The sequence below is a fragment of the Oncorhynchus clarkii genome, chromosome 6, assembly GCF_045791955.1.
Source record: "Oncorhynchus clarkii lewisi isolate Uvic-CL-2024 chromosome 6, UVic_Ocla_1.0, whole genome shotgun sequence".
NCBI lineage: Eukaryota > Metazoa > Chordata > Actinopteri > Salmoniformes > Salmonidae > Oncorhynchus > Oncorhynchus clarkii.
The window spans coordinates 19,448,005-19,472,833 of NC_092152.1; the positions used below are offsets into that span (position 1 = coordinate 19,448,005).

The following is a 24,829-nucleotide window of genomic DNA, read 5'->3' on the forward strand; positions in this document are numbered from 1 at the left end:
TGTAGACCTACTGTTGAAATGTCGTTTTTCTCTCATGATTAACATTGTGTTACTGATTAGACTCCCGGGTCTGAACAAACACATATTTTCGTAATCTTTTGCCTCTTTTTTTGAATACAGGTTTTTCCTCATTGAGAAAAATCTATTTTTCAAAGGAGACCTGGTTCGATTGTTAATTAGGCTTATGTCTATAAGATTGAGAAGTCAGTCGTTTTTTTAGTATTTTTAAAGATGTCTACTTTTCGGTCTTCCTCAAGAATGGCTTTATATTTAACTAGTCTCACAGGACCATCCTTCCAAAGCCGGTCATGCTACTTACTGTAGGTCTAATACACATATGTCTATCGAAATTCTAGTGAGCTGGATCTTAATTTGTATTACACACCATGTCTGTGTTTTACAATGTTGTAAATGTAACTCATGACATGGTTCATTCTCGATGGGTTATTATCAAATTATAACTTTTCATAGATAGGCTACAAAATAATACAAAAATAATGCTAATTATTAACATGCAATGTTGCATAGAATGAAAAATATATACACAAACAGATTCAACAGACAATATGGATCCACATAAAATGCTTTATTTTCACAAAGGACCAGTTATCCAACCAGGGTACAATGCCACTGTATATTATTGGTGTGTGATATTGCACTATGGATCACCAAGTCTGCTGAAGCTAGGCTAAATTATGCAATGCTGCTTAACATGCTAACTGTGCTTATTGCTGTTAACATGTAGTGAAAATACATCAGGACTGCCATTTCAAATAGTTGTCATGAGACATATTTGGCAAGAGCATTTGAGGCATTGGAGGGGAATGTTTCATGTACATTATTCTCCATTGGCACTCATGCACTGTGGTAGACATTGTCTCCTGGTGAGATAAGAGAGAAAGTTAGTTGTCACTTCCACACAGGGCCAGTAAGATCTTCTCATAGTCTCCATTGGTGTCATCCTAAGGGGGTAAGAGAGAGCACAGAGTTACTCTACAAAATATAAATAATGTTTAGGCACCATATTATAAACTGGGTGGTTCAATCCCTGCATGCTGATTGGCTGACGGCTGTGATATACCACAGGTATGACAAAAGTTATTTTTACTGTCCTAATTACGGTGGTAAAGAGTTTATAATAGCAATATGGCACCTTCGGGGTTTGTGATATATGGCCAATATACCACGGCTAAGAGCTGTGTCCAGGCACTCCGTATTGCGCGTAAGAACTGCCCTTAGCCATTGTATATTGGCCATATACAACACACCCTCAGGCCTTATTGCTTAAATATAACATATTTTGACAATTATTTTCAGATCGCATATTTCTCCATTTCACACATGGTCAGTCTTCTATCCCATCTCGGATTGGACCCAGAAATCAGAATACTTCATACAATGTGATGTCATTAAAACTCTGATTAAGCCTAGTCCTGGGTTTAATCTCATTCTCAATGGAGGATCTGTTGAAAAAGCTTTTAAGGTCTAGTACTATGATTAATCTGGGTTTGGGAAAACAGTTCCTTGTCTTTTATTGCCACTTTGGCAGTGGAGATGTTTGCTCACCAGAATATCCTGGTAGAGGGTTTTCCCAAACGTCTTCTGGTACGCTTGTTTGATCCGGGCCATGTCTACTTCAGAACGGCTCACCATGACACGGGTCAGAATCTTGGTCCTGGTTCCTTTACCCTGGGGTATGGCACAGGCACACAAACTGAAGATGTATAACCAGATGGTGCAAAGTCCTTAGCTTGAACCGAGATATATTTGTGCTGTCTTATATAGTATATGTGCATAAACGTTTTCTCTAGTTCTTCTGTAGATTGTCAACTCTTAAAACTGAGATGTTTTCATTAGGTAAAAAATTGACAGAAACAGGTAGGGAATACCTTGATGTGTCCAATAAGAAATGTTTGCTTTAAAAATATGTTTGTCTAGTACATAAAACGCACTAAGTATGTTTAACAGTAAACAGACCTTCATGGCCAAGTTGAGTCTCTCAGCAAAGAAAGCAGGCTTGCTTCCAGCACATTTCACTGAAAGAGATATCAAAACCAGTCAGATGACATCATAGAGGAGCATAGACAAGAGGCAGCATTCCCCAAAGCTGTCGCAAGGGTATCGGAATGGCCATGAGGTGACCAGTGCATTGCAGGAGTTGTAGTATAGTGAATTTGCCTTGGATAATGTGCCATCCCATCTATTTAAAAAGTTATTATTATTTTAGTCTTGAGATAAATGTTAATTTGCTCACAGCGTGGCCTTTTTCTGCATGAGGAAAATGAAGGACATAGTGTAATGTTACAGGACTGATGCCCAGTTAAGAGTGTGATACAACAGAAGACATGGATTGAGGGTGATGCACAGATTATATAAAAGACATTGGAACATTACTAGGCCTGGTCCTGGCAGTGACATCTCACCTACGGCAGTCAGACAGTTCTCAATGTCTCCCTTCAGCTCCAGGTCGATAGCCTTTGTCACATCCACCTTACTGTACTTGGAGTACTTCTCAAACACTGAGAGAGAGAGAGAAAAAGAATGATGTACTTGAAACACTCACACAGTATCAAGTCATGTGTGGTTGCACATACAGTGCATGAAAAAGGGAAAACCACACGCACATCTATATTCGAGTAGCATTTGTGGTGCGTTGACAAACATTTTGCCCGACTTCAGTGTCTAACTGATGACAAAAACAAAGAACACTAATGTAACAATGTAATTAACAGGTGGTGAGAAAATAAATTGTTTGTGTGTGTGTACTTAAATAATAATTTGGTGGGTGCTTATATTTGTCGTATTTCACACATGTACAAGTAAAAATTAGAGGCATGTGTGACTTGGAAATGTATTTTTTGCACATCCCAAATCTGAGACAACCTCTCTGTGTGTGTGTGGAGACGGGATTCAAGAAGTTGGATTCCTTCTTCACAGTAGGGATGTTAGATTGTTATTATTTCTTCAGAAATGCCTTTGTGAACATTCATGTGCCTTAATAACAATGTCTGGCCACTATCATAAAGGCCTGATTGGAGGAGTGCTGCAGAGATGGTTCTCCCATCTCCACAGAGGAACTCTGGAGCTCTGTCAGAGTGACCACCGGGTTCTTGGTCAACTCCCTGACCAAGGCCCTTCTCCCCCGATTGCTCAGTTTGGCCGGGTGGCCAGCTCTAAAAGTCTTGTTGGTTCCAAACTTCTTCCAATTAAGAATGGAGGCCACTGTGTTCTTGGGAACCTTCAACCCTACAGAAATGTTTTGGTACCTTTCCCCAGATCTGTGCCTCGACACAAGCCTGTCTCAGAGCTCTACGGACAATTCCTTCGACCTCATGGCTTGGTATTTGCTCTGACATTCACTGTCAAATGTGGGGCCTTAAATAGACAGGTTGTGTGCCTTTCCAAATCATGTCCAATTATTTTACCACAGGTGGACTCCAACCAAGTTGAAGAAACAGCTCAAGGATGATCAATGGGAACAAGATGCACCGGAGCTCAATTTCGAATACGTACTTATGTAAATAAGGTACTTCTGTTTGGTATTTTTAATACATTTGCAAAATTGTCTTAAAACCGGTTTTCACTTTGTCATTATGGGGTATTGTGTGTAGATTGATGAGCTAAAAAAATATGTAATTAATTTGATTAAGGCTGTAACGTAACAAAATTCCAGAAAAAGTCAAGGGGTCTGAATACTTTCAGAATGCACTGTATATATGGAAAAATAAATAAGGACATCTTTCGGACAACCAAGATTTTCTTGTTGTTGGGGACACCCCTAGTTGTTTTAAAAGTTGATCAAATTTCAAAGCAGCATAACGTTCCATGTTTCGATTAGACTTAAGCTCACAGAGCTGTGCCGTCACATATTCACCTTGGCGGAGTTGAGAAGCACTTCTGGTGGTCAGAATGTCTATGAAGACAGAGCAGTCTGTTCCCTTCCTCTTCTCTCCAGCCTCATACAGGGCCTATGGATCGATAGAGTAGGCACAGGCATCACATACAGGAATTGCATTACACATTGACTTCTTAAATTCTCTCATATACAGACAAACACACTCCCTCTCGCTCTTTTCTCCATACCCTGGCATCACTGTCAGCAAGTTCCTGGTTCACCATGGTGTCCTCATTCCTAGTAGCCTACAGTATGTGAAGGGGGGGAGGAGGGTGGGTTTATTGTTCCAAACTATTCATCCGAAGTTAAACAATAACACACACACACCTTGCAGAGCGAAAGCAGAGCATTCCTGAAGTCTCCACCTGTGTCAGACTTGATGTCATTCTCCAGCTCCTTTTTGTATTCTAGCAAGAAAAAAGCCATGATTATTGACTTGTAACTATCACATCACGTACAGGACATTTACATATTGCAGACAAACATATTACACACCTTCCTTATAGACCTTCTTTATCTCTTTGATCTCTTTATTGGTCCTGGAGGCCAGAATCTCAATCAGAGTATCCTCATCTGTGCCCAATCCCTGAGAGAAATAGGTGAGAGGGTCAACTAGGACAAAAGGGTCACATCAGTCATAAAACTGAGACAAACGAGCCCAGGACTGGATGACACAAACACAAAGAGTAGGGCCATGTTAATTATGCACCAAACGGAACAAAACAGGGGACTACCTGCACTTACAAGTCTCACCAGACACCACACTGCTAGCATATAATGTTTTAAAAACAAAATGTTTTGGTTGGTTGTCCTATGGTTATTTTGCATATAACCTTCTGCGAATGGTGCAGGATAGTTGCTTGGCTTCATTCTCAGCACATTTAAGGAACTTGACAAAAATATATATATATATTATTATTCATTACCTTAACATTTACTAAAACCACAAGAAAACATTATAAATATTCAATGAACGTTAGAGCTAATTTAGGCCAAATGGAGAACTGCAAAAGTGTTGCTACTGCTCTCAACAAAATTGCTGCCCTGAATTTAGCAGGCGCTATCGACAAAGATCAGTGGAAAAAGGTTGTGTCGGACTACTTTCTGCACACAGTCAGTGTGAACCGGAGTGACTTGACAACAGGACAAACAAGTGTTCATCCATGTATACGGGTAAGAGTCTAGCTTCATTTTCAGGTATTATACGTTTCTAATTTAGTCAGAAATTAGTTGTTTTCATTTTAAGTTAAAGCGTACTGTTAGCTAGCTTGCGAAAGATAGCTAGCTAGCCAGCCAGCAACCTAATGTTAGGTGGATGATCTGCAATCCATTTCCATAGCTAGTTATAGTCGAATGTTAGCTAGCTAACATTGAACCTAGTTGGTTCGCTTTAGCTACCTGAATATTCAAACTACAGCATTTCATGCATGGTGGCTAGCTACAACAATCCATTTGTACTGCAGCTATGGGTTGGGATTATGGTTTATTGTTCAGCTACCTACCTGTCTAAGCAGAAGACTCCACTTCGCCAGACGATGACATAACCCATCAAGTTAGCCAGCTGTGTCTGGGGGTGATTATGGTGATCTATTGTATTTCATGAACATGTGCACATGTCTAGACAATAGTGACCCATCCACTTAGTTTGATGTGGCTGGGTTGGTGGTTATAGCATTTCTTTCACATGAACCATCAATTTAGACAATATTTGTATAACCATTTCACTGTTCCGTTTACACCTTTATCCTGTACACGTGACAAATACATTTTGATTTAATATACTGTGTATTTACCAGAAACGGCAATATGAAGAACAGGACCTGCAAAGTAAGATTAGGATATAGGCCAAGGACTAGAGTGTATTTTTACTACTATTTTCAATACTACTTTCAGCACTTTTAGTATTGAAATCTTTGGACGTTTACCTTCTTACTCACTCTGTTTAGCACATGGCCTCATGTGAATCCTTAAAGAGATGGGTGGGGCTTAAGAGGGTGTGAACGATGCTGAATGGGTGTAGACAAAGAAGAGCTCTAGTAGGTGTACCAAAACATTCAAGGACCATTTTCTCAAAGCAGAAATACTTACCAATTGTTCCTCAATTGCAGTGTATGATATACCACTGTAGCTCTGAGTCTGTACTTTTATCCAATGTAAAAACACAATTTAAAATGTTGACACAAGACTGAATTGAGGTGGTGGGTCACAAATATATTTTCCATAACCAATAATATTGTATTTTCAGCCGTTTGAAACTGGTGTACAAAACCAAAAGACGCAAAAACAAAACTTAACGGTAAGCATAGAGAAAGTGCACATAGAACAGCTCTACTGCTTCTTAGAGACTTGCTTTCAACGAGAATGACAGATGTATACCTCACATTTCTATGTGAATTTGGCCGGGTCAATGTGGCCGGGTTCTATGTGAATTTGGCCGGGTCGCCCAAAAAGTTACACAATGGAACTTTAAATGTATTCAAATGTATTAATTGGCCACACCTGATCTTAATGAGCGCTTATTTTCCTTTGAAATGGTGTTTGTTTGAATAGACTAAAATGAACCGCTTTGTATGTGTTAAAAATATATGGTATGGCGCAATGAACTAATTCTATGGATAGAGAACAGAAGATTATAGGTTCGAATCGGACTGACTCCATGCCACAATTAAAAAAAGAAGTGTTTGCATGATTAATAATGCCTTAGCAAATTAAGTTCCATATGTCCTGTGACTGGAGTTAACGCAAACTAAGTTAGCCGTGTTATTATACTGAACAAAAATACAACACAATTTCAACAATTTTACCAAGTTACAGTTCATAAGGAAATCAGTCAAATTAAATAAATTCATTAGGGCCTAATATATGAATTTCTCAAGACTGGGAATACAGATATGTAGTTGTTGGTCACAGATACCGTACAAAAAAAGTAAGGGCGTGAATCAGAAAACCAGTCAGTATCTGTTGTGTCCACCATTTGCCTCATGCAGCACAACATCTACTTCACAGAGTTGATCAGATTGTTGATTGTGGCCTGTGGAATGTTGTACCAGTCCTCTTCAATGGCGGTACAAAGTTGCTGGATATTGGCGGGAACTGGAACATGCTATCATACAAGTCAATCCAGAGCATCGCAAATGTGCTCAATGGTCTGGTGAGTATGCAGGCCATGGAAGAACTGGGACATTTTCAGCTTCCAGGAATTGTGTACAGATCCTTGCGACATGGGGCTGTGCATTATCATGCTGAAACATGGCAGCGGATGAAATGGCACAACAATGGGCTTCAGGATCTCATTTTATCTCTGTGCATTCAAATGACCATTGATAAAATTCAATTGTGTTCGCTGTCCGTCGCTTACACCTGCCCATACCATAACCCCACCATAGGGCACTCTGTTCACAACATCGACATCAACAAAACACTCACACGTCTGTCATCTGCCCGGTACAGTTTAAACCTGGATTAATCCGTGAAGAGCACACTTCTCCAGCGTGCCAGTGGCCATTGAAGGTGAGCGTTTTCCCCCTGAAGTCAGTTACGACACCGAACTGCAGTCAGGCCAAGACAATTGTGAGGACGATGAGCACACAGATGAGCTTCCCTGAGACGGTTTCTGAATGTTTGTGCAGGAATTCCTCGGTTGTGCAAACCCAGAGTTTCATCAGCTGTCTGGGAGGCTGGTCTCAGACAATCCCGCAGATGAAGAAGCCTGATGGAGGTCGTGGGCTGGCATGGTTACACATGGTCTGCGGTTGCGAGGCCGGTTGTAAAATCTGCCAAATTCTCCAAGACAACGTTGGAGGCGGCTTATGGTAGAGAGATGAACATTAAATTCTCTGGCAACAGCTCTGGTGGGCATTCAAACCAACTGCATGCTCCCTCAACTTGAGACCTGTGGCATTGTGTTGTGTGACAAAAAGGCACATTTTAGAGTGGCCTTTCCTTGTCCCCAGCACAAGGTGCACCTGTGTAATGATAATGCGTTTTAATCAGTTTATTGATGCGCCACACCTGTCAGGTGGATTACCCAGGCAAAGGAGAAATGCTCACTAATAGGGAAGTAAACAAACTTGTTCCAAAAATCTGAAATAAATAACCTGGGGGGGGGGGGGGGGGGGGGCAGAGACCAACACTTTACATGTTGCATTTATATTTCTGTTCAGTATAACAAAAAGTTTAATTGAAACATGTTCACAGAACATTATTAAATTATCTTTAAATAACCTATAATTTCCGTTCTTAGAACATTAATAAAACCTCCCAGGAAAACTTTAAAGGGACCATAGGAACCTCCCTGCAACCATTTTACCAGTCAGGAAACGTATGGCTTAGTTAACAGAACCAATGGGAAACCAAAAACATACGTTCCCACAACTTCCTAGAAACCAAATGTGCTAGCTGGGATCACACACACTGCACATGCAGACTTGTGTATCTTGAAGTACAGTAGGTACTCATCACCCCTTTTCTTACTGTCTCCTCACATATTAAAACAGCTCCACCCATTGTATAAAGAATACAGACAGTCCCACACATTTTAAAAAGTCCCACCGTTATTACACAACACTATAATAAAGCAGAATGAGTCAATATGGTTAGGGTGTTAGGAAGTGGGTGGGTCTGACTAAACAGCAGGACAAGAATACAGGATGATGTCATCCCAGCGTCCTCTTTAGAAGGTAATCATTACTCTATAATTATTTGTATTATATCTGTTACCGTCTCTAGGCCACCCGAACGGAGGGAAAGATACACATTTGTTTGTATTCTAAGTAGTATTGTATATTCTTAGTAGTAGTGAGTGACTGAGTGAGTGTGTACCTTCATGGCCAGTTTGAGCTGTTGGGCGTCATATTGGGCTGGCGTTTTGAGCAGTGCCAGAACCACATCCTCCAGCTCTCCATTTAGGGCCGACTTCAGGGCAGTCTCCAGAGGCTGCAGATAGAGGGTTGATACACACTTCCACAGTCATACACTGTGTGTTTAAGCTTTCCAGGTGCACCAGGTGGCTGGAGTTTGCACGTTTTGCATTGTTCCATTGATCCTGAAGTGCAAATTCCACCCACGAGCCACCACCCGCACATGTTAAACCAAACGCACCTAGTGGGTGTCCCGTCTTACCTTGCCACTAGCCTTTTGGTAGCTAGCTTTGATCTGCTGTCTCTGGGCGTTGCTCCTCTTCACCAGCACATCAATGATGGTGTTCTCATCCACACCTACGTCACAGAGACAAGATGGAATGACTTGTTCAATAGATGGGTTGGCTGACAACGTCACGAAAATGATGAGCATGCGTCGGTGTGGCCAGAAGGTGTGCGTTATGATTCTGAACGGTCAGATAGCTAGCAACAAATGACAAAAAGCTGTCATGTAGGGAATCGTGGGTGTCTTGTTTAATCTCGTTTCATCTTTTTATTGATACCATGTCTTGTTTTGACTAATGTCCTGTCTATGCTAATATGGCTAAAATTTGCTAGATACCTAACCAACAACTTCAGACGAAGTATAGCCAATCCCATCTCTTTTGCCAAATAGTTGTACACTCATCGGTTTTGTTGCTAAACAGCCATCCCGTCTCTAGGAAACACCATTGCCTAGCCTAATCCATGAGCCCTTATCCATTTTTTAAACTAACACAAGAAAAGGCGTACGGCGAGAAATCTTTGACTACTCCCCTGCAAAAGACAATAGAAACAGACATGTACACACATGCTCACATTCCCTCTTAGAATGTCCCCCTATGCTGCCTCATGTTACACACGGAGTGAGTTCTATTCACCTAAGCTTCTCTGCTATGAAACACATTCAAACATTATTTGTGTGTGTGTGTGTGTGTGTGTGTGACAACCTCACCTTTGGCCTTGATGGCCTTATCCAAGATGCCTGCATCCCCATCGGCACTGAAATGTGGGTAGGGAGTCACAGTGCCCTGATTGAGTAAGGTCTGAGACAGAGAACAATTTCACTTAGCTGCCATGCAGTGAATCAATGGATACCTTCACAAAATGTAGAGAATAGTTCAGAAACAAAGGGAGAAACATTCCATACAAGGAATAGGGATAGAGTGGGAAAGGGAAGGAATTGTGCATTTTGTATTTTTGGTTTCTAATGCTTCTGAACTGAAGGGCTCCAACTACTAAATTCCTTCTATGAATCACAAGATAAGTATGGTCAACCATCTCTCCTCCCATGACTCTCTGTCTCAGACTGAGCCTCTTTCTTTACCCTCAACATCCATCACTTTTGCTCTCACTCAGTCCTCCTCTCTATCTGGCTAGAAATGTACAAACACAGCCTGGTAAATATTTGCAGATTCAAGGCTATTCCCCAAGCAAGTGGAACAGAACCCTACCATGTCATCGGGCATGCCCAGATAGACGGTCTGCTCCAGGAAGGCTGCAATGAAGGACATGGTGGAACAGGTCTGCAGAGAGAAACAGGGGGATTAAGTAATAACCACAGTACAGTATTAATAATATCCTCTATATTGACACCAAAGTCTATTGCATTTCTAAAATAATTATAGTTGAAAAGCTAATTCTTTGATGCCAGAAACTGTATTTCATGGACTCATCCCCAACACAAAAGTAAACAATGTCTCTGCCTATGATAGGCTGCCGCTTATATCGGCTAATCATCATTCCATAGAATACAATTATATGCTTACAACAACTGGATAGAAATGTGTTTATGAGGCTGTACAGATTATGTGTCACTGCAGAACAAACTGCCCCCATCTATCGCACAATGTTCGCACAAAAATCTGGTGTTGACCGCGCCTAACTCGAATTATGTAGAACTCACTCAAAACTTTAACCGTTTCGTCACTTTTACTCAGTTAGTTCACAATGCTTTTCAAGACATAACATGACCTTCTCACTCAGGTAAATGCAACCGTTACAGAAAATAAGGAATCAAAATAATTCTGAAATGTTACTACTACGCCACAGCCACACTGGCTACCAGATCGGAGCGACAAAGAAACAGGGAAGTTAGTTTCCCCATCTAAACACGTTTTCAACGTCCCGAAAAAGGAGAGTTCCCAAATGCAAAATATAATGGTTCATGACAACAACAAATTATTGTTATCTAGGATTGGAAGTCGAGGTGCTCAATTTCCTGCAGAAGGTATATTGAATCAAAAATTGGATAGCTTACCAGCTGGCCACAGGTAGTGACCGTGAAACTTTCTCAGACTGAGATTGCAGGGGGGTTGGGAATTTGCACAACTATGTATATATATATATACACACGAAAAACCCCACCTACGGTAGCAACGGTGCAACCCACACTCGCAATACGTACCATTGGACAGGCACTTCTGGTTGCAAGACTGCGTAAACGTTTCCATGCAGCGCAATAAAGTCGTCAGTAAATTAATAGCAGTCGAAAAATGTCGAAAAAACTGATAGTCCTGACACAATTTGGTTAAATGTGGATTGTTCAGTAAAGTTCCTTCTTGTGTCGATGTGAACAAATGCAATATTTAATGTAGACACTATAAATTGAAATAAAATGTGATTTCTTAGCCTATGGAAATTGTGCTTCGATCTGGGATTACAATTACCGGTAAACCAAAAGGTGTTCCGTTGATTTTTAAATGAATGATATTTAGCCATTGAGTCTTGAAGAATATAACCTATAAAAACTTCATGACCTGCGTTACCCATCAGAGCCCAATATATGAATTTGTTTTACTACATTGTTTGTAATATTTGTTATTTATTGTAAACAAACACTGTAAAGCAGGGTCCCCAACTGGTGGCCGGGTGGTTTTATATGCCCCCAAAGTTTAATGAGCAAACATAGTAGACCGTAAAAACACCAGGAAATAAACTCCAAGTGACTCTTATTTAAGAAATATGTTCCTGAGTATTCCCACGCATAATAGAGAGACACGTGAACAAATATAAGCAAGGTTTGAAATGATACAGTTTTTGTCAAACATTATATCTGTTTGGCCTTCTTGTGGTCAATTTGCAGTCTACGTCCCCCCCCCCCCCCCCCCCCCCCCCCCATTTGAATCAGGTGAGTTTGTCTGGGTCTACAACAAAAATGTGTGAAGTTGGGGGACTGGTGTTGGGAAACACTGCTCTAGAGATCCTTCTTTGATGCTGACAGTAAGTGCCTCAAGGATATGGTTGACTAGCTAATTCCGGCGGTTGTCAACACCACAAGACTGTCTGGGACCTGACAACCTGTAAGCTACCTGCTCAACTTGTTTGAACATTCCATGCTTCATCAAATGGAGATGTTTGGACAAGTTACTCAGAAAGATTAGGCTACAATCTCTTCAAAATGTGCACTTATTAAATTCCACTTCAGCGAGGGGGAGCTCCAGTCCTCGGGGGCCTGATTGGTGTCACACTTGTCCCAGCTCCAGATAACACACCTGACTCCAATAATCAACTAATCATGATCTTCAGTTTAGAATAACATTAGTTTAATCAGCTGTGTTTGCTAGGGATGGAGAAAAAGTGTAACACCACTCCGGCCCCCGAGGACTGTAGTTGCCCATCCCTGGTCTACCTATTTCATCATCAAAATTACTTGGTTACTTGTGTCATGGCTTAATGGACTCCATGAAAACAAAAGCTATTAATAACCTATCAAACAGATTCAGAATATGCCGTTTGAGTGTTTGAGAATCATTACTGAAGACAAAATTGTCAATGATCAGTTATAGTGATCAGTTATTTCAGCAGGGTTGTTGTTAGAAGCTCTGTCTCTTTGAGTAACAAGACTGAATCAGAGATAAAGTGAAATAACTTTCACTGGCAGTTACAATCAAAGAGGATAGGACTGAGATTGCAGAGGCAGTCAGGCCGATGATGGCCTGCTAAACACAACATCCCATAGCTGTGGCCCTTGGAGAGTTTTGTGGCACTCTTACTTGCTAGATCCCTGGTAGGGAGGCAGGGAGCCTAGTGGTTAAAATTTTAGCGCCAGTAACCGAAAGGTTGCTGGTTTGAATACCCAAGCCGACAAAGTGAAAATCTGTTGATGTGTCTTTGAGCAAGGCACTTAACCCTAATGTGCTCCAGGGGCGCTGTACTACTACTATGATCCTGTAAAACAACACATTTCACTGCACCTATCCAGTGTGTACACTGAGTATATCAAACATTAGGAACACCGTCCTAATATTGCACCCACCTTTTGCCCTTGGACAGCCTCAGTTCATCGGGTCATGGACTCTACAATGTGTTGAAAGAGTTCCACAGGTATGCTGGCCCATGTTGACTCCAATTTCTCCCACAGTTGTGTCAAGTTGACTGGATGTCCTTTAGGTGGTGGACCAATGTTTTGTATACTCAGGGTTAATGGAAATACAACATATTTATATATGTATGTGTGCCTGGCATGCATTGTCAACTGTCAGTGAGTTAGTGAGTGACTGGCGACTGACTGACTGACAGGTCTGTATCTGTCTGCCAGGCTATGGATGTCCTCTGGGTATTTTGGGTAGTGGAAGCAGAAGCAGGGATGCTATTAGTCATTTCCTGCCAAGTCAGAATGTTCATTAAAAAGGCATAATTATGGGGTTTAGGGCATCTGGGTTATACCAGATGCTTTGCTGATGCTCCCTTTGTGCCTTTCAATTCAGGTCTTTAGATGGCGCATGGGTGGTTTCATACGTTTTTTCCTGGCCATGTGACCTGACCAGAAAAACTTGATTACTGCAAATCTTACAGATTGTGGTTTTAAAGTAAGTCACTAATAGTCATCTGACCTTCCTGTTAGCCAAGTCACACTCTGTTTCTGCTCTGGACAACTCTGCTATTGTTTGGCATGACAACAACCACAGCAACAACAATAACAAAGTTGGCGAAAGTTACTATTCATAAAGCATCTCAGATCTTGGATCAATTTAGCCTTTTAGATGATAATTAATAAAATCCTGATGCTACATTTGAGCAGATGCTCTTATCTAGAGCAATTAGGGTAAAGTGCCTTGCTCAAGGGCACATCAACAGATTTTTCATTTAGTCTAGTTACAATCTCTAACTCACACACTGGAAACCTGATGATTGTTTGGAGTTGGTCCTCTGCAGCGAACGCGGCGGGCTAATACCAAAGTGGTAAAACCCCATCTTAAAGTTTAATATTTAAAGAGTGTTCAGAGTTTGTGTCCCCAGAAAAACGAGTAGCGTTACAGATTTTCCCTCTACCTTCCTGGACAACAGCAGGTCTCCAACATTGCCATAGCAGGGATTTGATCTAATTTAAAGTGCTCATTTATAATCAATCTAATATTTGATTTGATTGTTTGTTTTTATTGTGACGCTTCATTTAGCTTAATGTCGTTAATAAGCTAAATGTGTGAACGTATCTCATACTGTAGTTGAGTGTCAGTAGGCCTACAAGTACAGATCAAAATGATTAGGCTGTGTAGGTTATTGATGATAATATTTGAAAGTGTCCTATTGCATAGTGTTAGAATGTGAATCACTTTGAGCATACAGATAGTGTAACTGTAAGTATTACACTAAATGATATGGAGAGAACTCCATGACTGGAATATTTTGCATATCCGAAGAGCCTCTCTAGGACACAGCATGCAATCTTATATGGTCTGGACCAACCTCAGTGTAAAGTAGCTTAGGCTAGCTGGTGAGATCGACACATGTGCTCCATTCACTGGGGGAATGTGCTCTGTGAGCTGTTGGACATTTCCAGAATGCTTTGAGCTTGATTAACTTGTGATGCTATTTTTGTTGTTGCTGCATAGACACACAAACAGTTAGTGTAAACTCCTGTCTTGTATACACGCACGCACACACGCACGCACACACACACACACACACACACACACACACACACACACACACACACACACACACACACACACACACACACACACACACACAGTTGCTAAGGTTATGAAGGGTGTGAGTGTGTCTTGTAATCAAATTATGGTCTTTGTATAATAGGCATTGCATGTTGTTTTGTTATGAATCTACCTTTATACATTTTCTGCTGCTTGGGACAGGGTTCAAACAATCATACATGCACACACCAATACATCATGTACGTTAACTCTTCGTGAACTGAGAACGTGTCACTGAAGTTTCTGGGGAACGAAGTAGGGAGGCACTGCTCTCTCGCCCTGCCATCAAAACAACGTAAGTATGCCGCCAACTCACAAACACGTGTGCATGCACAAACACATTCAGAGGGAGTTGTAACTAGTATGAGAATATTTAGAAGAAAAATACACAATGCAGAGACAGAGTACGAGAGGTCAAGAGGGCGAGAGTCAATAGAGTACTAACGATCAATGGAAATAGTGTTTTTTCTGTAATAGGGGATTAATGCAGAGACATGGGAGGAATTTGACTATATATTTATTGAGTCTGAAATAGGATACTTGTTATTTGGCCATTGGCTCCAGTTTTATTGCAAGGAATTCTAATTGGTCAACCACAGGCTAGGGCTGGGTTATAAACTACATCCTGTCCCTTTGTTCACAGGAGAGAATCACTGGAAAGCATCACTGAGAACAGGGGAGAATGACCATTTACTTCCAAGCATGATTTGTCCTAGTTGAATAAACCTATTTCCTCCCCCTGATTTGCTTTGGGGTCTGTTTTGTTAAAGAATAACATCAACTGCTAACCCTAGTCATAAGGCAAATCAAAACAAATTGTATTGGTCACATACACATGGTTATCAGATGTTAACGCAAGTGTAGTGAAATGCTTGTGCTTCTAGTTCTGACAGTGCAGTAATATCTAACAAGTCATCTAACAATTCCCCAACAACTACCTAAGACACACAAATCTAAAGGGGTGAATGAGAATGTGTACATATGGATGAGCGATGGCCGAGCGGCATAGGCAAGGTGCAATAGATGTATACCCTGTATTTTATACCATGTGATATGAGTAATGTAAGATATGTAAACATTATTAAAGTGGCATTATTTAAGTTGTCATTGTTTAAAGTGACTAGTGATCCATTTATTAAAGTGGCCAGTGATTGGGTCTCAATGTAGGCAGCAGCCTCTCTGAGTTAGTGATTGCTGTTTAGCATTCTGATGGCCTTGAGATAGAAGCTGTTTTTCAGTCTCTCGGTCCCAGCTTTGATGCACCTGTACTGACCTCGCCTTCTGGATGGTAGCGGTGTGAACAGGCAGTGGCTCGGATGGTTGTTGTCCTTGATGATCTTTTTGGCCATCCTGTGACATCGGGTGCTGTAGGTGTCATGGAGGGCAGGTAGTTTGCCCCCGGTGATGCGTTGTGCAGACTGTACCACCTTCTGGAGAGCCTTGTGGTTGAGGGCTGTGCAGTTGCCGTACCAGGCTGTGATACAACCCGACAGGATGCTCTCGATTGTGCATCTGTAAAAGTTTGTCAGGGTTTTGGGTGCCAAGCCAAATTTCTTCAGCCTCCTGAAGTTGAAGAGGCGCTGTTGTGCCTTTTTCATCACACTGTCTGTGTGGCTGGACCATTTCAGTTTGTCTGTGATGTGTACGCCGAGGAACTTAAAACTTTCCACTTTCTCCACTGCTGTCCCTTCAATGTGGATAGGGGGATGCTTCCTCTGCTGTTTCCTGATGTTCACGATCATCTCCTTTTTTTTGTTGACATTGAGTGGGAGGTTGTTTTCCTGACACCACACTCTGAGTGCCCTCACCTCCTCCCTGTAGGCTGTCTCGTCGTTGTTGGTAATCAATCCCACTACTGTTGTGTCGTCTGCAAACTTGATGGGTGAGTTGGAGGCGTGCATGGCCACGCAGTCGTGGGTGAACAGGGAGTACAGGGGCGCAACTTTGGTTTTAGAAGTGGGGGAGACATCTTATTATTTTTTATCCAGTTGGATAAACACTCCAAACAGCCTCCCGACTCCTCTGAAGCATCCGCATGGTCCTAAAGCACACCGTTTTACCGCTTTGCATCACATTCCAATGATAAAACTGGGGGGGGGGGGGGTTTGTTTCAATTTCAGAATGTAGGAGGGTCCCCCCGTCCATAGTTAAAGCTAAGCCTGATATAAACTATCAATGACCTGCGCTGTCTGCTTTGTCCACGTCATTAGGCATCTCTATGTTGTCCTCACATCTCTTCTTCTCCCAGTCTCTAGTCTATTGGTGGTGTATACAGTAGCCTGTGTTGTATTTTGCTAAGGTGCTTGGAAGACGACAGCCCGGTCGCTATGTCCTGAGGTGTAAGTGGGTTTCTCGCAGGTGGACAACGCCCCCGTGACATTGACAGTTCTGGAGGAGTTGCCTGGGAGTTTCCCTGACCTGAGGGAGGAGGCCAAGCACCACCGGCCATGCCGGGTAGTACACAACACACACCTGGACAAGGAGCTGGACACAGAACCTTCTTGACCTCCAAGAGTTCCCGGTCCCCGATGTCGTAGTTCCTCTGGGCGGGGCCCAGCTGCTTGGAGTAGAAGTCGCAGGGCCGCAGCTTTGGAGGGGTTCCGGTGTGCCAGCACGGGAGCAGTGGTGAAGCAGGCCTTCAGTGTCTCAAACACCCTCTCCACCTCCACCGTCCAACGAAGCCACTGGGGACCTCCTCTCAGCAGGGAAGTAAGAGGCGCAACCAGGACGAACCTCCGGAAATAGTTGGCGAACCCCAGGAATCGCTGAACTGCTTTCATTGAGTTGGGGATGGGTCATGACCTGACTGCGCTGATGCGTTGCTCCTCCAGCTCCACTCCCTCTGTGGATATGAGCTAGCCCAAAAAGGACACGGACCACTGGAAAAACGAACACTTCTCTTGGTTCACTAATAGATCATGCTCCACCAGTCTTCCCAGTACAGACCTGACTAACGAGACATGCTGGGCGCGGTCAGCAGAATAGACCAAAATGTCGTCGATATAAACCACTATGCCTCGTCCCAGCATGTCCCGAAATACTTTGTTAATAAAGGCCTGGAAGACTGAAGGACTGAAGACTGAAGGGACCATGAGAGGGCAGAGAAGTCGATGGCAGGGAAGTCAACCTCTCTATTTGTTGTTGTTTCTCCGCCCCCTTGGTCAGTGCCCCCGTCTGGGGTATCTGCCAGAGTAGGTATGCCATCAGGAGCAACGTGCATGTCACTCGTCCCCATCTCTTGACTCTCTGGACCTTCAGGAGAGAGTGTCTGTTGGCTTGTGGGAGTTGCTCCTTGGTCCTATTCTCCTTCTGTTTCCTCCAGGCTCCTGCCTGGTGTATCAGCATCCTCTGCTTTCTCATGGCTCGATGGTTGCTCATAGATCCCTTCCGGAACTCTGGTGCAGTTGTTTAGATGGTACTACGTAGTGCTTCCTTCCTCCTGGATGGCTGTTGGTGTCGCTAGGACCACCTTGTAGGGACCCTCTCGCCTTGGCTCGTTCCACTTCCAGAATACTCGGATGTAGACCCGATCTCCTGGAATCACGGGTCCGGGAACCTCTTGTCCTGGTTCAGGTTTTCACTCTTTTTCCTGGAGATAAATAAATACATGTTTAGCAGTTAATTGTCTTACATATGCTTTTTACTCCAATTCTAATCGCTCTAATTAATTAATTGGGGTATGTTCTGACACTAGGAAGGGTCACTGATTTATCATCAGCTGTTAAACGGATTGGAGCTGCCATTTGAATTAGCTGTGTTTGTCCCGAGAAACCTATAGTTTTGGCACATTTACCAGACATGGGGAGAAGAGAGGCATAATTTGAAGTGGCTCCAGTATCTATCATCATGGGTGTGCCTCTGTTCTCTATTTGAACCTCCAGCATAAGTTCTTGATCAGCTCTTGTGGTTATCACTGGGAACTGAACCTCCCCTGTAGGATTCTCTGGGCACTCCTAGTATCCCTGATTAGGCTCCGCCCATGGGTTCACATGGCCCTGTGGTTTCTTCTGATTTTGTTGCCAGCCTCCTCCGGTCTGTTTCCAATTATTTTGGTTCCTGTTTCCCTGTTGTTGCCAGGGGTTAATAGGACAATTTCCTCTAGTGTGTCCTGGCTGTTGGCATCCCCAACAGATCCCAGGTGGTCCCTGTTTCCTCCTCTCTGATTATTTTCGGAAGTCTTTGTTGCCTATTGTCGTTATTCCATTGTTGGGGTTGCTGTGCATACACATTCACTACTGGTGGTGTGGGTTGTACTTGGGCCTGCTGGACAGGAGGCGGTTGTAGTCCTCCAGGGGAGACTGCAGCCATTGTTCCTGCTTCAGGCACCGGGGCTGTCACTGGACCTTGGACTTTCTTTTTTCCTTTGTTTGTTAGTTATTCCAGCTGGAGCTGTGTTGGCTTCCTCTGAATGTATTTAGCTTGTTCCTTGTCTTTGTTCATCCTTTCTTTATTTTTCCACTACATGGATTACATGGTCACAGAATTCTTTGTGTGATTTTGAAGTCAGTCCCACCACGTCCTCCAGCCTGCTTCTCACTGGCTGGGGCATGGCTTCCATTACTGAGTTTAGGAACAGAGTTGTCATCAGTGGGTCCTCCTCTGGATCCTGTTCTGTTTCCAGCCTCCGTCATTTCAGCTGTCCATGTAGATACGCAGCTGGATTCTCTGTCTCCCCCAGTGCTTCCCCTTTTAGTGACTTTGGATCAATCTTTGCCGTGTATTCCCTTCTTAGAACACATCAAAAGTCAGGGCAGTGTGAGTCAAAGTCTATTCCATCTTCCAGTGTAGTCCCTATTGCCTCGTTCAGGTTACTGGACCTCGGTACATCCTCCATCTTTGCCACTCCCACTACTCTCGCCAGCAGTGCCTTCAGATCCCCCACAGCCAGTAGTTTCCCCATGGTTTGTTCTTCAAAGGTCCTAATCCATTTACCTGCTCCATCATGGAGATCAGGTAGGCGGGCAACCAACCCTTCCAGGTCCTGTGAGCCCCATGGGAAATAGTGCCCTTGAGTACCTTTTATCAAAATTGGACATTGTGCACCATATCTTTCAGGTTCTTTCATCTTCCTCCTACTCCACAACTCTCTTTTTTTCCCTTTCCCTGCCATAGACCATTTCCATAAAACTGGCTATCTTCTCCGCTCTCCCCATCTCGTTCCCTACACGCCTGTTCTTTTCGCTCCTTTTCTTTTTCTCTCTCCCCCTTTTCAATTAAGAGTTTTTCTAGCCTTCTTATTTCTCCGTCCACTCTCTTGCTTTTTGCTTCCATTTCAGCTATTATGTCATCTTCCAGTGATTCTTCATATTCATCTTTTTTTACCTGCATTTTTGCTAAGGCCTCACTTAATCCTTCATAAGAGTTCAACTTTTCTGGGTTCCTTCCTGCACCTTGCTCAGTCTCCCCTGTCCTAACCATGTCCTTTTATTTTACCTTAGAGGGCACAGAGGGAGTCTTCCTCTCCTATTCCACCTCTATTTCGCCCTTTATTTCCCCCACTCCCGACACCAGGGGCTATTGCTCACTGGTGTATGGTGGAGGTTTTTTTTAAACCATTCCACCTTCCTGTCTGACTTTTCATTGTCTTTCTTCAACATTCCTCTAGCTGTCCTTTATACCTTTCAACAACCGTTCTCCTTCTTTTTTAAACATCCTCAGTACCTCTTTCTCTTTCTTTCTTGTCCTCTCTCTTCTTTCCTGTGTCACTAGTCTTATATTTTTTTTATCAGCGTCTCCATTTCCTCACACGCTGTGACATCAAACGTTCCTCCTTCTAGCCATCTCGTACCCATTTTCTTGGTGCGTTGTTCCCATTTGAGATATTTTAGTAAATTCTTCCCTGCATAGGGGATACCTGCTGCTCAGGATTTCTACTGCCGTTTTATTCATTTTGACCGCTTGTTTCCTTGGTCTCCCTATGGCCAGCCTTGGTTTTTCCATTACCAATATTTTCCTTAATTTGAATCTAGTAACAGTCTGTGTTTTTAAGTATCATTAATCTTCTATTTGTTATCCACTACTTATCTCAATGCTACTGACATTTCAACTTCTGTTTCTTTTCTTTGTTGTCCGGTTATTCCTTTCCCTCTCTCAAACTCCTGCTCTTCTCCCAATCTCAGCCACGGCTTTACTTAAACGTCTATGGGTACTAACACAAAATGTCATTTCCTTGATTGTGCTAGTTCCTCTAATGTAGATCCAATTCGCCCTACTGTCTAACCCTACTGTCTAATTCCTAAAACCACTCTCTCTCTGCTTTTAATAAGTATCTTCCAACAGTTCCGTTTAGCTCTGGGTGACTAGACCACACCCTATTTCCTCTATCCAGGTTACTTTATATTTTCTAACTTCTGCGCTGCACCCAGCATCAGTTGCTCTTTCCATCTCTTTATTTAGATACCTATTCTCTCGTTGCATAAACACTTCCACTTCTATTTTAACAACTTTTATTTTATTTCCTTGACCCTGTTAATGTTCTATCTTGCAACGGGGAATTCTTTGTTTTGTTTGGCTCTTAATTCATTGCCCTAGTCTAGACATTCTATTTTATTTTACCTCTTCTAGATTCCGTTTTTTTTTCTGTCCAGTTTCTTAAGGAATTTTATTTTCCGCTGCTAAATTGTGTTTTTGTATTCTAATAATCCTCGTATTCTAATCATTTTCCCTACAATATGTTTTTATCCCTTTAGCTTCTTTTAGTGTCCGTTCTATTCTTTGTTCCCTATTTTCATTCTGTTCTGCCATCACTTTTATATATTTTTATCATTTATGTCCGGACAGCAAGTCCATAACCGGAATTCCCCTGCCCACATTTCTATTATTTCTATTTCCTGTGCCCACCACTGTTTAATCAGTTGTTTTAAACGTTATTCTTTCTCCTGGTTTACGCCACCATCTCCGAATGGTAAATTGAGGGGTTCTTATCTGTACCCACCTTACTTTTAAGCAGCGATCCACGAGAGGTGCGTGACCCCTTCTCCACCAAAGACAGAAGACTTTCACACTCCCTTTTACACACATCTTACGCTTTCCCTAAGCGACCTGCAAATTCATCCCTTCTCTGATTACCCCTCCTCGACACAGAAAAGCGGTATTACCAGACAGGTTTTACCTGTCTGAGCAGTCCTTTGCTGATTCACTTCCTCAACACAACAAAATGGTAACCGCAGAATGTTTGCCTGCCTATGTAGTATCCGCAGGTCTTTTTGCCTATCTGTGCAGTCCCCTCGTGATACAATTCCTCCACACACCAGAGCGTTATCCATAGGACTTTAATTTCATTTTAATTTAATTAATTTAATCATTTAATTTTTCGACCATGCAGACGGACACTTGCTGCCCCAAAATGGATTGAGCAGAACAGTCAAAAGGGCATACAGATGAATTGAATGAGATCGAACAAATGCCCCAGATGAGCGGCTGAGTGAATTGAATGACCCACCTGACTCGGACTGATTGAATAAGATGAATGAATTACGCTCGCAACGAATTGCGATCGCAACCTCAAACAGGTTGAACAAACAAGTCCGGGCAAATTGAATCAGACAAAACAATACAAACTCAAACAGACTGAACAAACTGGTCAGATGAACCACCTGAATAAAACAAGTGAATAACCCCACTCAACTGAGCCGATCAAAACAGATGTGGCACACAACTCCCCAATTGTAGTGGTCGCACCAATGTTACTACTATATTTTCACTGTTGGAACCCTCAAAGCTTTTATTGCCTTTTTTTCATTATTTGGCCTGCATTTATTGAATTAAAAAACTCCCAATATCTTACATTTGTTAAATTTGGAGAGACCCACTTGGTGTCCTACCACTGAGGCCGTGTCCTGGAGCGAACCACACAAAACTCTATAATATTTAAGCAAGAACTTTGCTTACCTTTTAAGTGGCCACATGTTTGTGTAGTTTGTCCAAAATCGTCCACAACTACAGATTTTCACAATTTCTGGTCCCTTTTTGCCACTCCTGGCAAGCTTGCCATTTATGTTGTGGAAATATTGGCTCATAATATCTCTCAGATGCCGGAGCCTGTGAATTCAAATAAACTTTATAACAAAGTAACAAGCCGAGTTGCTCCATGGACCAGCTCGGCTTGTTACTTTGTAATAAAGTCTATTTGAATTCACAGGTTCCAGTATCTGAGAGATATTATTGAACCAATATTTCCCCGACAGCAGGTGTAGTCATGGGCTCAGGAGATTGTCCAAACAAATTTCCATGCTGATGAGCTGGTCGAGTGACAGGTTGTCGTCACGGCAGGCTACTCCATCTGTACCTCCTCCCGCGGTGACCAGAGTCGACTCGTTCCATCCGGTGGAGGCCGCGATGGTCCGGAACTCCAGGGCGAACTCTGAGGTGGTCCTAGATCTCTGGAGTAGTCGGAGTAGGTGCTCACCCCCCTCTCGGCCCTCCACAGGATGATCAAACACCTAGTTGAAGAGGAGAGTGAAGCTCTCGTAGGACTCGACCTCGGGTCCTCCCATTTCACAGACCACGGAGCCCCAGTCCAGGACCGTCCGGTCAGTGCCAAAATGACGTGGCCAACCTGTCTCTACCGGAGACAGTAGCGAGCGATGTACAGGTCGCATTGCAGAAGGAATCCCTTGCTTCTCGCTGGCACACCGTCAAAGCATTCCGGGAGGGACAGAGGTATTCCGCGGGCCGGCTCAGATGAGACAGAGGCAGGTTGTGGTGTGGGGGCTGGTGCCGGAACCAGTGCTGGAGACTGGAGGGACTACACATTCCCCTCTAAACGCAGGAAGGTTGCCAGTATACTGTCCATGGCACTGCCGAGTCTGGAGAGACAGTTCTCGTGATGCTCGTCTGTCCCTACGATGGTTGCCAGCTCGGCCTTTCCCACTGTCTCCATTAGATGGGTTGGTTATTCTGTCACATTGTCTAATGATTGGAGACAGGTGCAAGAATACATAATAGGGTTTTTAATTTACTACACCCAAACAAAAGAGCGAGGTGTAAACCTCTAAATAATACACGGGACGAGACCCGTAAAATAAGTCCACAATAACACGTAGCATGGAAGCTGATACAACAGCACAGGATCAACGGACATGGTAACAATAACCGACAAGGACTATGGGGAACAGAGGGCACATACCGTATATAACATACTAATCAGGGGGAATGGGAACCTGGTGTGCGTAATGAGACAAGACAGTCCGGGGTTGGTGGTAATGAATCCAGTTCAGTGACGCCTAGAAGGCTGGTGACATAGACCTCCGGAGCTGGTGCATGGAATGAGCAGCAGTACTGGGGGGATCCATGACAACTAAGTATTGTTGTTGAAGTGGTGGGCTGTATGCTGGATTAGTGCTGACTGCAGAGAAGAGCCAGGAGGTGGGACTGTGGAGAAAGGTGCTGTATAAAGACAAGCAGGGTGAGAGGTGACCATATAAATACATTTGTAGTGGCTGCTTTGCCGAAAACATCGGACTTCGAACCTTCTGCGCATGTATGGGATTCCCTACTTTACAATTGTTTGATCCCTCAGCTGCTGCTTCCAACTCCTGTGTGTGCGTGTGTGAAGTTGGGAGAGTTAGCAAAGTGTAAGGATTAATTTAGTTTATCATTTTTGGATACAATGACATATAACTGTTTGTTTGGCTTTAGCTGTCACCTTGATACATTGGCTGCTTCGCTCGCGGTAAAGTTAACAGATTTTTTTTAAAACAGATTTTCTACATTGTAGAATAAAAGTGAACACATAAAATCTACGAAATAACACATGGAATCATGTAGTAACCAAATAAGTGATCAACAAATCAAAATCTATTTTATATTTGAGATTCTTCAAAGTAGCCACCCTTTGCCTTGATGACAGCTTTGCACACTCTTAGAATTCTCTCAACCAGCTTCATGAGGTAGTCACCTGGAATGCATTTCACTTATCATGTGTGCCTTGTTAAAAGTTAATTTGTAGAATTTCTTTCCATCTTAATGTTTTTGAGCAAATCAGTTGTGTCGTGACAAGGTAGGGGTGGTATACAGAAGATGGCTCTATTGGTAAACTACCAAGTCCATATTATGGAAAGAACAGCTTAAATAAGCAAAGAGAAACGACAGTCCATCATTAT

At 42.8% G+C, this 24,829-nt stretch overlaps 2 protein-coding genes across 2 annotated transcripts; one reads left to right on the forward strand and one right to left on the reverse strand.

Annotated features, from left to right (window-relative positions):
* Window positions 1-571: 571 nt before the first annotated feature.
* Window positions 572-11,224, reverse strand: LOC139410722 (annexin A1-like). The gene is made up of 13 exons (XM_071156158.1): window positions 11,054-11,224; window positions 10,248-10,319; window positions 9,749-9,839; window positions 9,017-9,111; window positions 8,717-8,830; window positions 4,391-4,481; window positions 4,223-4,302; window positions 4,084-4,140; window positions 3,875-3,968; window positions 2,424-2,519; window positions 1,978-2,036; window positions 1,567-1,689; window positions 572-962 (listed from the first exon to the last, which is right to left on the reverse strand). The coding sequence occupies exons 2-13, from the start codon at window positions 10,305-10,307 to the stop codon at window positions 903-905; spliced, it is 1,020 nt and encodes a 339-aa protein (XP_071012259.1). The 5' UTR covers window positions 10,308-10,319; window positions 11,054-11,224; the 3' UTR covers window positions 572-902.
* Window positions 11,225-14,924: 3,700 nt separating this feature from the next.
* LOC139412313 (kinesin family-like) lies at window positions 14,925-17,231 on the forward strand. The gene is given in 2 exon segments (XM_071159153.1): window positions 14,925-14,981; window positions 17,085-17,231. Coding segments are annotated over 2 exon segments (204 nt in total).
* The last annotated feature ends 7,598 nt before the right edge of the window (window positions 17,232-24,829 follow it).